A 13,005-nucleotide genomic window follows, 5' to 3' on the forward strand; every position below is an offset into this window, starting at 1 on the left:
AAACTTTATATATTATTTATGATAAAAGCCAGATTGTAACTATAATTATTCACTAATTGTTAGTAAAAATAAAAACTAAGCAAGGCCTCTTAGGGTATAATTTTTCTGACAAAGTTTTATGAACCTAATCCTTTATTTTATGTTTAACTCCTTGAACATGCTTTAAGGACTTGTTTTTTCACAAATATATTTTGGCTTTCTCAATACTTTGATATGCAAACCATTCTCTCTTCAAGTTCCTATGTTGCATCCTCTGCCATTTTCTCTTCTCTGGCTGGTAGCTGGTCTGGCTCTGCTGCTCCATTGTTAGTTCTCAGTAGTTCTGTTTGTGATTGGAACATTTGCCCCACATGATTTTCATCATCTTCAGAAAACCCTACATCTTTTGCAAGAATTGCAAATTACATTTTTTAACCAGTGCTCATTGTATTTGTGTTGTACTGTCAAATGTTTACCCTGGGGTGTCATATGTTTCAATCAAAGAATTCTCCAAATTTAACATTCTTTTCCAGAATAGTATTATTTTTAGGAACTCTGGTTCTGGTAAAATAGCAAAAAATGATTTAAAGTGGAGGGACAAATAAAGTAAACATGTTTTAAGTAGTTTTTACAGCATTTCATTTTTGGAAAACAAGATTAACATCACTAGTTATGTCTCAAATTCAACCTGTAAGATGGCTTATTTCTGAATTACAGAGAGGATGCACCACAGGAGGTGAGGATGATTAGGAATTTGAGAGATCTGTTATCCTGCCTCAGACTTTGTCTCTGAGGAGACGCAATTTAATCTATTGGATATGGATTCCAAGTTACTATAGGCCCATTGCCATAATGAAGGTGATTAAAATCTCAAAGAATTATAATTTCTATGAAGAAGAATGACAGAGCTGTCTCCTACCTGGAGCATGGGAATCGTCTGGTTTAACAGGTGGAAGGAATTCATGAAAAGTGGTGAGTTATCCATCCACTCTTGAGATTTCTCTCTTAATTCCGCCAGCTGCCTCAGAGTTACATTAGACTTAAAGACAAAGAAACAAAGACGGATCAGGCCTATCACTATTTCTTCGATATCCCAAAAAGGTATCTTAAAGTTATTTTGTTACACAACTTTAAAGAAACAGTTCTAAAAGGTAGAGCTAGTAAAAAAATATATTGTGAGAAATTTCCCACATGGTCAGAAGTTTTTAAATGTAGCTTTTACAGGGTCAAGATCACTTTCAAAAAATTCTGGAAAATTTTTGGGATTTGCTTCAGTGTTCACAGTGAATTTACAGTCAAAATAAAAACATATCTTCTGGAGTTCTCTCAAGTTATTCATTTTTTTCCAATGACACATTTAACTTGACTACTACAGAAACATCCTAGCTCACAGATATGAGAATATTCTCATATACTACTGGTGGAAATGGATGTGTTACAGCTATTTTTGGAAAGCAATCTGACAACAGTAATTAAAAATACAATATGAATAAAAACACTGTATGATTAATATACATGAGAGTATTTGTTGTCATATTATTTACATTTGCAAGAACAAAAACAAAAATAAAAGCAAACACTGTAAACAAAATAAATGCCCAACAGATGAGGATTGGCTGAGTCAATTCTATGGTATGAAAAAGTTTGAATTTTCAAAAGGAATGAATTAAACGATGCCAATTGAGTTGGAAGAATTTCCACAAGGTATTGTTGTGTGAGTAAAGTAATACATAGAAAACTATTATAATGTAACTTCATTTTAATAATGCAAGAATGATTTTTAAAAAACCCTGTATATGAATGTATATATATTATCATGATCTATAAAGAATTAGAGAAATCTGCATAAATTATGGAAAAACACATCCTTGAATACTAAAAATTATGTTGCATAAAACAAAGAATAAGCTCAAGAGAAGAGAAAAAGAGGAGGTAAGAGCCAAACAAAAAGGAAAGACAAAAAATGACTACCCTTGGAAAATAAGCAGGTAATGACTTCATTTATGCAAAATCATTAGGAGCATATAGTAAATTAAGCAAATTAAATATTAAAATGCAAACAATTAAAACAAAGGTCATTCTAGAAACCAATGATGAACTCATGTCCATTTTTATACAGACCTAAAATAATGTTATATTCACCTAAACTATGGTCTAGTGACCAAGTAATGGTAGAGATTTTTTTCTTCCACTCTATCATTTTAAAAGTATCAAGTTTATAATTTAAATCATTAAAGTTGCAACTTTCAATGTTGCAGAGAAATGTAATTATGATTAAGTTAGGTAGATGATAAGTATAGTTACTATTAATAATGTTGTATTTCTCCACACCTGTCTTTTATATAAACATAACATGTTGAATTGTACACCCTAAGATGAAGCCAATAATATATAATTTAGGGGTTGTCTTTATTCAAACTAGTTATATAATGCTCCAATATTATTTTTTTCTAGTGTCATTATTTTTACATAGTTTGAAAATTAGACTCCAGTGGTAGAAAATTTTTCTGCTTTTGGAGATAAGCTGAAAAATCTGAGGTCTTGCTTCAACTAATCTCACTCTCAAGTGTTAGCCTGGTTCATTTCTCTTCAAAGGGCTACCAAACAATCTACATTGTTTACACATATACAGAGCAGAATTTGAGAATTAAGAGTTTCAGAAAGCCAAGGGTAATAGTAGGTAAGATATAAAGAAATCTGAGTCAGCTCTAGTAGATTTGGAAGTTGACTACTTTAAAAGTCATCTTAATACTTGAGATTGAAACTGTGAGTTATAACGGTCAAACCTTTTCCATTATTGCCTTGGTGACAGGGGTATATGGTGCATACAAAATTTTTCCCAACAACATAGGTTTCAAGAAAGCCCAAATCACGGGTCCAGCAGGCATATTAATGATGTCTTTATAAAGGGAGAAGCAAAATGGTGCTGGAAGGAAAAAGTAAATAAAATCCATTTAGCATGTGTATCTAAAATCTATTTCCTTATGGTAAATTGACACAGATTATTATTACGCCCACAGATGCATGCCTTATACTTCCTTTATTACTAACAGTTTTGAGGCAACTAATATCAAAGTAAGAAAGTGTAGTAACAAATCTTTTTTAGGTATGAGAGTTTAACCCAATAAGCAAGCCTATGATAAATGATGGCATTTTGGAAAGAGGAGTTAGAAAGGTTGAAAAAATCACATTTCAGAATATCTTCCAACAGATTCACCTCACCATCACTTAATTTAAAAATATATATGTTTGTATACAAAAATCTGCTACTAGGGAGTACCAGATACATAAGGGCTCTTCAATAAATTTTGAATGAATGAAACAATGAATAAATGAGTCAATCCAATTGCTATAATAAACATCCCTATATTGTTTGGAAGAGCTCAATTGATGGAATTTTGCATCCCAAGTAAATGGTGTTGATGTGCTACTAAAGGTTTATGGTTCTGCCATATTCACGGAGTTTTTCTACGTGTGAGACTAATTTCTAATTCTCAAAAGTTAAGAAAAATGTTGACCAGGCAGATTTAATTTTGTATTGTAAACAATTTTGTATTGTTTCCTGGCAAGGACAGTATAGTTGTGATCGACAAATTCTCAGTGATGTGGCTAAGAGGCTAGATTGCTGAGTTTAAATCATAGCTCTGATACTTTCAAGTTGGGCGACCTTGGCCAGTTACATAGTCTGTCTGTACCTCAAATCCCCTAAAATGGAGATGCATACCCCCTAGGTGTGTGAAGTATGAATCGGATGAGCAAGCATGCCTAAGGTATGGGGAGTACTGTATAAGCGCTGGGGAAAAATTAATACTTCGTTTATTATAAAAGGCTAAGACACAGTAGACAATGTTGTTAGGAGATGATGTTACTATGCTGATTTTGAAGTGTACTCACTGGTATGTGTGGGAATTCCATATTTAGAAGCAATCTGTTCTTTGCTTAATTTATAAGTCAAAAAATCCTTGGTGTGGTTGCCTTTTCGCCTTTGAGAAGAGGGCAGCAAGGCAGTTAAATACTCAGTGGTGATTCCCTGGGAACACAATGCTTGGGAGATGGTGCTAAATGATCCTTGGGGTGTGTTCATCCGGTTGCTTCTGTACATTGCCTAGGAGATAAAAATCCATGATTTATTAACATTATATAGCTATAAACACTGCTGAGGACAATTACAGAAGAAATCCTGGTAATGCGTAGAGTATCCTTATAGCTTCCATAACTCCTTTAAAACATGTATCCTAAATGTAAATGCAGAATGCTGAAACTTACTAATTTAGTGGCAACACTTTTGCCAGAGTAGAAGAGTTTCCCTGCAGGTGATTTTTTTCAAAGTACTCTATTTGTAGCTGAATGTATTATAACTAATGTCAAGAAAAAGTTAATATGACAGAAGAAATTTCCCAGTAAGGACATTACTGGGTGGCTTTCCTACCTGTGTTAATGGAACACTTTTGGGTAGATGCATTTGTTTCAGAGATGTCATTTTATCCAGCAGCGGACGTGTGCCGGAAGCCATCTGATTGAGAATCTCTTTTAGCCTCATGAAGAGTTCTATCATCTTTTCTACTGGCTTTTGATCTTCCCTAGGGAAAAACACCTAACAGGAACAGAATAAAAATAAATGATCTATGTGGAGACATTGGCACCTGCACTCGCTGTTGGTAAGAATCTGAAAAGTTATAATCACTGTGGGAAAAATTTTGGGAGGTTATTAAATACTTAAATATAAGTTTACCATGCAACCTAGCAATGCCATTCCTGAGTATTTATCCAAGCAAAATGAAAACAGATATCCACACAGAGATTTGTATGTGAAGGTTCATAGTGGCATTATTCACAAGAGCCAAAAAAATGGAAACAATCCAAATGAATGCACAAACAAAATGTATACCTAAACCTAGAATCTGTTTGGCAATAAAAAGATATGAAGTACTGACACATGTTGCAACATGCATGAAATTCAAAAACATTATACTAAGCGAAACAAACAAACATGAAGACCATATATTATATGATTCTACTTGTATAAAATGTCTAAAAAAGGAAGATCTCTGGAGATAGGAAATAGATTAGGGGCTGCCTGGGCTAGAGGTCAGAATGAGCAGTGACTGCATATGGACATGAGGTTTCTTTCTGGGGTTGATGGAGTATTATAAAATTATGTGGTAGGGACACCTGGGTGGCTCAGTCAGTTGAGTGCCTCTTAGTTTCGGCTCAGGTCATGATCTCACAGTTCATGAGATTGAGTCCCGTGTCAGGTTCTGCATGGATGGCACAAAGCCTGCTTAGGACTCTCTCTCTACCCCTCCCCTGCTAACGCATGCATGCTCTCTTTCTCAAAATAAATAAATGAACTTTAAAAAATAAAATAAAATTATATTGTGTGGTGGTTGCACCATTCCACATATTTACTAGAACAATCACTGAATTGGGCACTTCAAGTAAGTGGATTTTATGGTATGTAAATTATACCTCAATAAAGTTGCCAAAAAGAAATGATTTTAAAAGTCAGAAAGGCAAATGTCAATTACATAATTCTTCATGTATGCTATTGCTCAAAGATCCTATAATATGATCCTGAAAATCAGAAAAGCCCTGTCAGAAAGCTCATATGATTTATCAGGTTGTATCACAATCCCATAAAGCTTCTCTGATCCATGAAGAAATACTGGAAATGCTTTAAAATTTTAAAGTAACTTCATTTCACTAACAAACTTTGATGGAGTGCCAGCTATGCTCCCAGCACAGGTGAAGTGATGGGTACACTGGTGGTAGACACATTGACATCATTCCTTCACTTGAGAGGCTTTGGTCTAATAGAAGGAACAGATTTCAAAGAAATCTATAGAGAAAAGACTGGGGAATATGAGGACATAGAGGGAATTTAGCTAAGAATCAGAAAAGATCTTTCCAATATGACCCTGCAATGGAAAGAAAGAACAAACTGGAGGAAGCATAAGCCGAGGAAGGTTATAGGCAGAGGGAAAGATGTGTGAGGTCCATGAGGAGTGACAGTTCTTGACATGTCCAAGACCATCAAAGGCCACCATTATGAGCACAAGGCACAGTTGGAGAGAGATCTTGAAGACAGAAATACCTCACTAGCACAGCTATTAATTAGTCATTTTTTTCTAAATTGAAATCAACATTTCAATTTTTCTTCCAGTTCTGCCAAAATTCTGGGCATTCCTTCATTGATGTGAAATAAATGGACTAACAATGAGAAATTTTTCATTATTTTTCTTTGCAATACCTAAAAGAGGTAGGAATGGTCTTCTGCTTGTCAAATGCATATCATTACTAGACTCAACAAAAAATGTTTGGTTTGGTATCTGTTCTGTAGTGGCATTATAAAATAAGGATTAAAATTTTGGATGAACAAAAAAATTAAAAAATAAAATTTTAGACAAACAGAATTAATAATTTCACTTCATATGCATTTGAGGTTATAGTTTATGGACTATAACCATTGTCTGGTTAATGGGTATGTGCTGAGTGCCTTTATGGGCCTGGCACTATTCTTGGCATTTGAAGTATTGGGTGGTTCCACATAGCAGCCATGGAGGAAAGAGAATTTTACAGATGGGGAGGGGTTGTGCAGATTATGGGGATCCTGTAGGATCTGGGGAGTTTATCTGAATAGAATGGGGAACCACTGGGAGGTGATGAGCAGAGGAGTGACATAATGTCACTTAAGTTTTAAAAACATCACTCTGGCTGCTTAAGAATGGTGGGGAAGGGTAGTGGCGGAGAGGTTGCAAGTGTGGAGGCAAGGAGGCTCAGTTAAGAGGCCACCACAGAAATATAGGTGTGGGAAAATGATGACCCAGAACAGGATTACTGATAACCAGTCCTAAAACACTTTCACCCCCTTTTCTATAATGTCTCAACAACATCCATCACCCAAGGTGCTTCCAGTTCTTCCTACTTTAAAGAGAAAAACATTTTTTTGAAATGTTTTAATAATATGTAAATGTTTTTGATCTAGCATAGATATGGATGAACACAGATGTTTAGTTTTCTTATGTTTATACTTTTCTTTCAGTTTGGTATTACATAAATACTTACAAAGCATGCACTTATTATAAGATGAAATCTTTGCTGACTTTTCTAAGCTCTGATAATGATCCACTTATTTTATTCTACTGTACAAGTAACAGTAGAATAAATCTTTCTAAATTGATGGAAAAAACACACGTACAAATTCTTAACACCAAACAAACTTTCTTGAAATAATTTGCTTTAAGTTTTATTATTCTACCAAATTAATGCTTATATGTGTAAAAAAATACACATACATATTTGTATTTCATACTTTAGTATAACATATATTAAATTTAGTACCTGGTCTTAGATGCACAAACTGAGAGTTAATAAGGCAATAATATTAATTTCCCCATTTATAAAATGTGCAAATGTGCAGTATATGATCACTAAGGTCCTATTTAGCTCTAAAATAAAGCTATAATTCCAAAAGCTGCATAAATGGATCTTATTCATTAGATTATCAGAGAACATACTCATGTCATCAAATATTTTTATACTAAACTGTGAATATAAAATATTTCATCAACAGAAACTTGCCTTGTATGTGAAGTTGTAAATGTCCAAGTAGTGCAGAAGGGTGAGTCCAATGAGGTAAGACTGACGGGATCTTTCTGGAAGAGATAGGCTGCAGAATTCCTTCATTGCATCCTCCATTTTGGAATAGGTCATGTTAGCATCACAAGAATACAGCCAGAACACACGAGAAATAATCTGCAAGTTGGAGGAAGAAAAATATTTTAGCTGTGAATCCTCTGAGGGCTATCTCTTAAAATAAAGGTTTTTCTTTACTCTTAGACTTCATTTAAAAATATGATAAATTGTCCTCCAGATAATTTTTTTTTTTCATTTCAAGCACTAATCAACGTAAAACTATAGAGAGCTCATTGTTCACTGGGAAGCTTAAGAAACAAGATGGAGAAAAGAGTCAAAGAAGTGTCTGTGAAGATTCTGAGATTTCTTGTTTGAACAACCAGGTGAACGATGGTACCAAGAAAGAAGTGATCTGGAGTTAAGTTTGGGAAAAATATTAGCTTAAGATTCATTTGCCCTATAAAGTTTTACGTAGTTTATTCAAATTGCATTTCATTTTTAAAATCATTTGAAGTTATAATCTTATGTAATAACCTTGAGGTATCTCCATCAAGAGATAAAGGGCAAAGAAGAAAAAGCCCAGAATTGGATAATAATATGAATCAACCATCCTGGACAGTAATGCTGTATGAAAAGTGAGGCGTGAATATGAGAGGTGAGAAGTGGCATCTCTATTGCCATTGAGTTGAAATCAAGAGAAAAGTTTATGAAGTTTAAGATTGTTGAGGGGCGCCTGGGTGGCTCAGTTAGTTAAGCATCTGACTCTTGATTTCAGCTCGGGTCATGATCTCATGGTTTGTGAGTTCGAGCTATGATCTCATGGTTCGTGAGTTAGAGCCCTGCGTTGGGCTCTGTGCTGATAGTGTGGAGCCTGCTTGGGATTCTCTCTCCCTCTCTTTCTGTCCCTCTGCCCCCTCTCAAAATAAATAAACATTAAAAAAAAGATTGTTGAAACTTTTCCTTCTTTCCTTTTGAAAGGAATAAGAACGTACACTCCCCCCATGTACATATTTGTTTACTAAAATGAACCTGCTCTTCAGAAGTCAAACACCTGCTCACTGAAATTAGGTCTTAGGATAAAATGAGCAAAAGGTGAGATCCAAGGGAAAAGGTTAATGAACTTGATAGAACAAGATAAAGAAAAGGGAAGGCAAAGCAGTTTTAATTTCTGTATGAGGGAACCAATGAATAGGACACAAGTAAGCCTACATATTTCCCAAAAGCAATCTTAAAGGCTTTCCACAAACTTTATCCAATATTGGAGGATAGCTGTGCTGTGCTCAGAATGACACACACTGTCACACCTAAGTTCTGAAAGGATGAGGCCTTAAGCTCTGCATTTCTTTTGGAAAATTTCTATGACATCTCCAGACAATGGATTTGGAAAAGAGATAAAAGAAAAGACAGTTCAAGTGGAAAACCCTATTATCAGGCTATGAGGAAATGACATTATGCATTTTCACACCAAAACATGTTTCCTATACCTACAAAGTTGCCCAGAGTTCCCTGGATCCTATCTGTTTTATATGCTATATCTTCTTGTTTGGGACTTTTAAAAAGCAAAAGTGAATATTCGTTTCAACAAACTAAATGGTCTGGTTGTTTTTTCCTCCCAATTAGATTACTGAAATTGACTTTGATGTCATCATAATAGAATGTGCAAATCTACCTCAGAAAACATGATTGCGGTAGTGAATATGAAGAATTACTGACGGCACCACTTATTTAAGGAAACCATCTAGGCATAAGGAAAGGGAGAAGACAAAGAAGGAAAGGGGAAGGAGAAGGAAAACTGGAGGGAAAGGAGAAGACAGTGATAATTGTCTTGCTTTGGGATTTTTCTTCTAACTCCACTTAGGAATTTGGACCCTAATTTCATCATTCTCATGGAAAAATCACCAGATTTGCATGCAGCTTCTCCGTGTTTTACTGAGAAGCTCTTTTAACAGATACTAAACATCATTTAAACTTGTACAATCTGGCTCTAAGTATACAGATCGATTACACCTCACCTCAGCTCTGTTATCAGGGATAGGAATGGCCAGCAGGCTGTCAACACTCTTACTGGACATTCCTGTTCTCTTCAGTTCTTCTTTCAGCTCCTCAACATTTTTAAACATTTCTATTAACTGACCTACAAGGAAACAACAACAACAAAACAACCTCACATGTTGGTTGCAATGAAATTCTTTTTAAGTCGTTGTACTAATGTCAGAGAAACCTTCGAGACTAAAACATACATTCAACGTATACGCCTTGTGTCAGTAACAGATGTCTCCCAGTTTTGGCAAACTCTGCATCTTTAGGATCTATTTCTATCTGATTTAGACTTGTTCCTATTATGAAATCATTGACCCAAGGTAACAGATTGCTCTGGGTTATAAATTTTTCTTAGGTGTCTACAACACAAGGTTGATTCAAAAAAAATATGATTTCCTTGCAGACTTTGATAACATAATGCACTAAATATACATCCCTCCATTTGATTTAAAACATCACACAAATTCAAAATGCTTTTTAACCTCATATCATATAATACTGTCAACTCAGGACAAGGTCTCCTAAATCCGCAACATAATGCTGCCGGTCATTTTTCCTTAACTTTGCCCAATACTACAGTTTCTAAAGGATATTTAATAATCATTACCTCACTTTTAAATAGAATGGGTTTAACTTCAAACTTTTTTAGGACAGTGATTATAATTATTTCATATCTGGGTCATTTAATGCATACCAAATAATATTTTGGCTTTATGTTACCAGATTATAATCTCCATTCTGAAAATATCCTTCAATTTCCTTATGAAGTTTCCTTTATGCAAATATACCCTCTTTATTTTCGGACTTAGTGCCCTTCCAATTTTGTGGCTGTCTGTTGTCCAAAAGTCTGAATGCCTTTCTTTTCAGTATTGAGGTATTATGCAAAGAAGAAATGTATTGCATGATGCATCATGCTCAGAATACTAATAGAAGGTTCTGAATTGAGATTTCTATAGACAGCAGTGCATCTGTTTTTATTTTTTAAATCAGATTATTTTCACGGAAGTAAATAAATTCCATCCAAGTAATGCACTTTAATATACCAGAGAAGTAAAAGGTGAATGGATTAACTAGTTAAAATTTTAAAGATTTTTTTTTCTGTGGAACTAAATTTCCCTATTTCATCCTCTGCTGGCTTTCTGTGTTTATTTTAAACAAGTAACCATATTTGAAAGCTTCGGATTTCTCATGTGTGAGGGCAGATACAAAGTAGGTTTGGTTGGGAACTTCAAAAAAGCCTTTCTTGAACTGCAGCATGAGAATCACATGCATTCTTATAAGACCACACATAAAATACGGACGGGGAAACACCTGGTTTTTCAGAAGCGTCTGCACTGTTATTGACATGCAGCATGGCTTCTATGGTTGGCATTAACCGTGTGATATTTTCCAAGTAATTCATTTGCAATGCCTGTTCTAGAAACCTGAAACAAAACAGAAGAGAAGATGAAATCAGACTAAGCGTGTCCATAATTATTTAAGAAGGGATTTATTTCACCAAGGAAAAAGGCAATGGAGATACTTACCAATCCATATTTAAATTAATTTTGCTTGGATCCCCAGTAAGCAAATCCCTCAGTTTTTTAGATAGAATATTGTCATGGTACAGTAAGTTGGTTGCTATTTCGGTGCCAATCTCTGCTGCTTCGAGGAGCTGCACATGAAACACACTTTCTTCACACAGGTTCCCAAAGTTCATGTTGGAGAGCTGGCACATTCTCTCCATTGAACTGAAGGTTTCAGATTCACAAAGAAGTTCGGTCAAGTTTCGAAGCTGAGACAGCTTTCCAGAAGAGGAAAGAAGTGGGAAGCAGATTGGTTACACTATTATAAATATTTCGTAGTTGATAAAAACCAACCAACATTGATTTACTTCAAAAAAACAACATTGTTCATATGTGTTTATTGAGTTAGCATTGGGCAAGTTTTACCACGGAGCATTATTATCTGTCATTTGAGGTTTATTATTTTCTTAAGAATTTTATTAAAACTCTGGACCTGTTAGGCCTGTATTTATCTTACCTGTACTCATACCTTGTAGATTCAAAGGTTAAAAAGATGTAATTCAGTTTTATCTCACTTAAATCACAAATACTTAAGCTAATTTAAATTTTGTTTCTATTTTAAGTCATGTGGAAAGGCAGAGAGCAAAGTGGGTTTGGCTTGCAACTTCTAAAAGGGTCTTTCTCCTCATACCCATTAGGATGGCTACCAAAAGTAAAAAAGAAAGAAAGAAAATTACAAGTGTTGGGAAGGATATGGAGAAATTAGATCCCTCGTGCATTGTTGGTGGGAATATAAAATGATGCAACCGCAGTATGGAGTTTTCTCAAAAATGAAAACAGAATTACCATAGGATCCAGTAATCCCACTTCTGTGTGTATACCCACAAGTACGGAAAGCCGGGTTTCAAACAAATATTTACACGCCCATGTCCATAGCAACATTATTCACAATAATCATGAGATGGAAACAACCCAAGTATCTGCTGAGAGATGAATGGATAAACTCATGGTAGTACATACATAGTATGGGATATTATTATTCAGCCTTAAAAAGGAAAGAAATTCTGACATATGCTACAACATGGATGGCCTTTGAGGGCACTGTGCTGTGTGAAAGAAGCCAGTCACAAAAAGACAAATACTGGATAATCTCACTTAAATGAGGTATACAGAGTAATCAGATTTATAGTGACAGAAAGTGGAACGGTGGTTTCCGGGGGCTGGGGGATGAGAGGCATGGGAGTTATTGTAATGGTATAGTGTTTCAGTTTTACAAATTTGAAAGAGTTCTAGGGATTGGTTGCACAATAATGTGGATGTATTTAACAAGACCAAGCTGGCTGTATAGAAGAAAATGATTACGGGAGTAAAGTTTATGTTTCCTGTATTTTACCACAATTAAAAAGACTTAATTGACAAGAAAACAGCCTTTTATAAACTGCAGTATGTGAATCACATGCATTTCAATAAGACTGCATTTAAATATGGATGGGAACACACTTGGTGTTTCAGAATTGTCTGCACTGTTTTGGACATTATCGTCTGCCCTCGTCTACCGAGGGAAACGGGATGCCTTTGTTCTGTGGAAGTGCTGGAAAGTACTGTTGTGTTTGAAAGCTACCCTGGAGCTATTCCTCTTAAAAGGCTGAATAATTTGGAGCAACATCTCAAGAAGCAAATATATGTGTCATTCATTGCAACTCAATTTTTCAATTAGAAGTTGCATTTTGATAGAAATGAAATATTTTATGATACAGGCAAATGTTTAAGGATGTTTCTTTCCATACATCAAATAGGAAAGATACAATGATGTGTCTTAGATGAAAGATTTATAGTAACTACATGT

General features: G+C 34.9%; 1 protein-coding gene across 2 annotated transcripts in view; it reads right to left on the reverse strand.

Moving 5' to 3' along the window:
• Window positions 1-13,005, reverse strand: part of ABCA12 (ATP binding cassette subfamily A member 12) — a 174,355-nt gene that overhangs the window by 64,150 nt on the left and 97,200 nt on the right. For both annotated transcript variants that reach the window (XM_077748646.1, XM_077748645.1), the window contains exons 12-19: window positions 11,181-11,437; window positions 10,966-11,078; window positions 9,627-9,748; window positions 7,561-7,734; window positions 4,409-4,573; window positions 3,874-4,084; window positions 2,766-2,905; window positions 899-1,018 (exon numbers count right to left, since the gene is read on the reverse strand). In XM_077748646.1, coding sequence (XP_077604772.1) covers window positions 899-1,018; window positions 2,766-2,905; window positions 3,874-4,084; window positions 4,409-4,573; window positions 7,561-7,734; window positions 9,627-9,748; window positions 10,966-11,078; window positions 11,181-11,437 — 1,302 coding nt within the window. The remainder of the gene's footprint in view (window positions 1-898; window positions 1,019-2,765; window positions 2,906-3,873; window positions 4,085-4,408; window positions 4,574-7,560; window positions 7,735-9,626; window positions 9,749-10,965; window positions 11,079-11,180; window positions 11,438-13,005) is intronic.

Source organism: Crocuta crocuta, unplaced genomic scaffold (assembly GCF_008692635.1).
Source record: "Crocuta crocuta isolate KB4526 unplaced genomic scaffold, BGI_CrCroc_1.0 scaffold229, whole genome shotgun sequence".
NCBI lineage: Eukaryota > Metazoa > Chordata > Mammalia > Carnivora > Hyaenidae > Crocuta > Crocuta crocuta.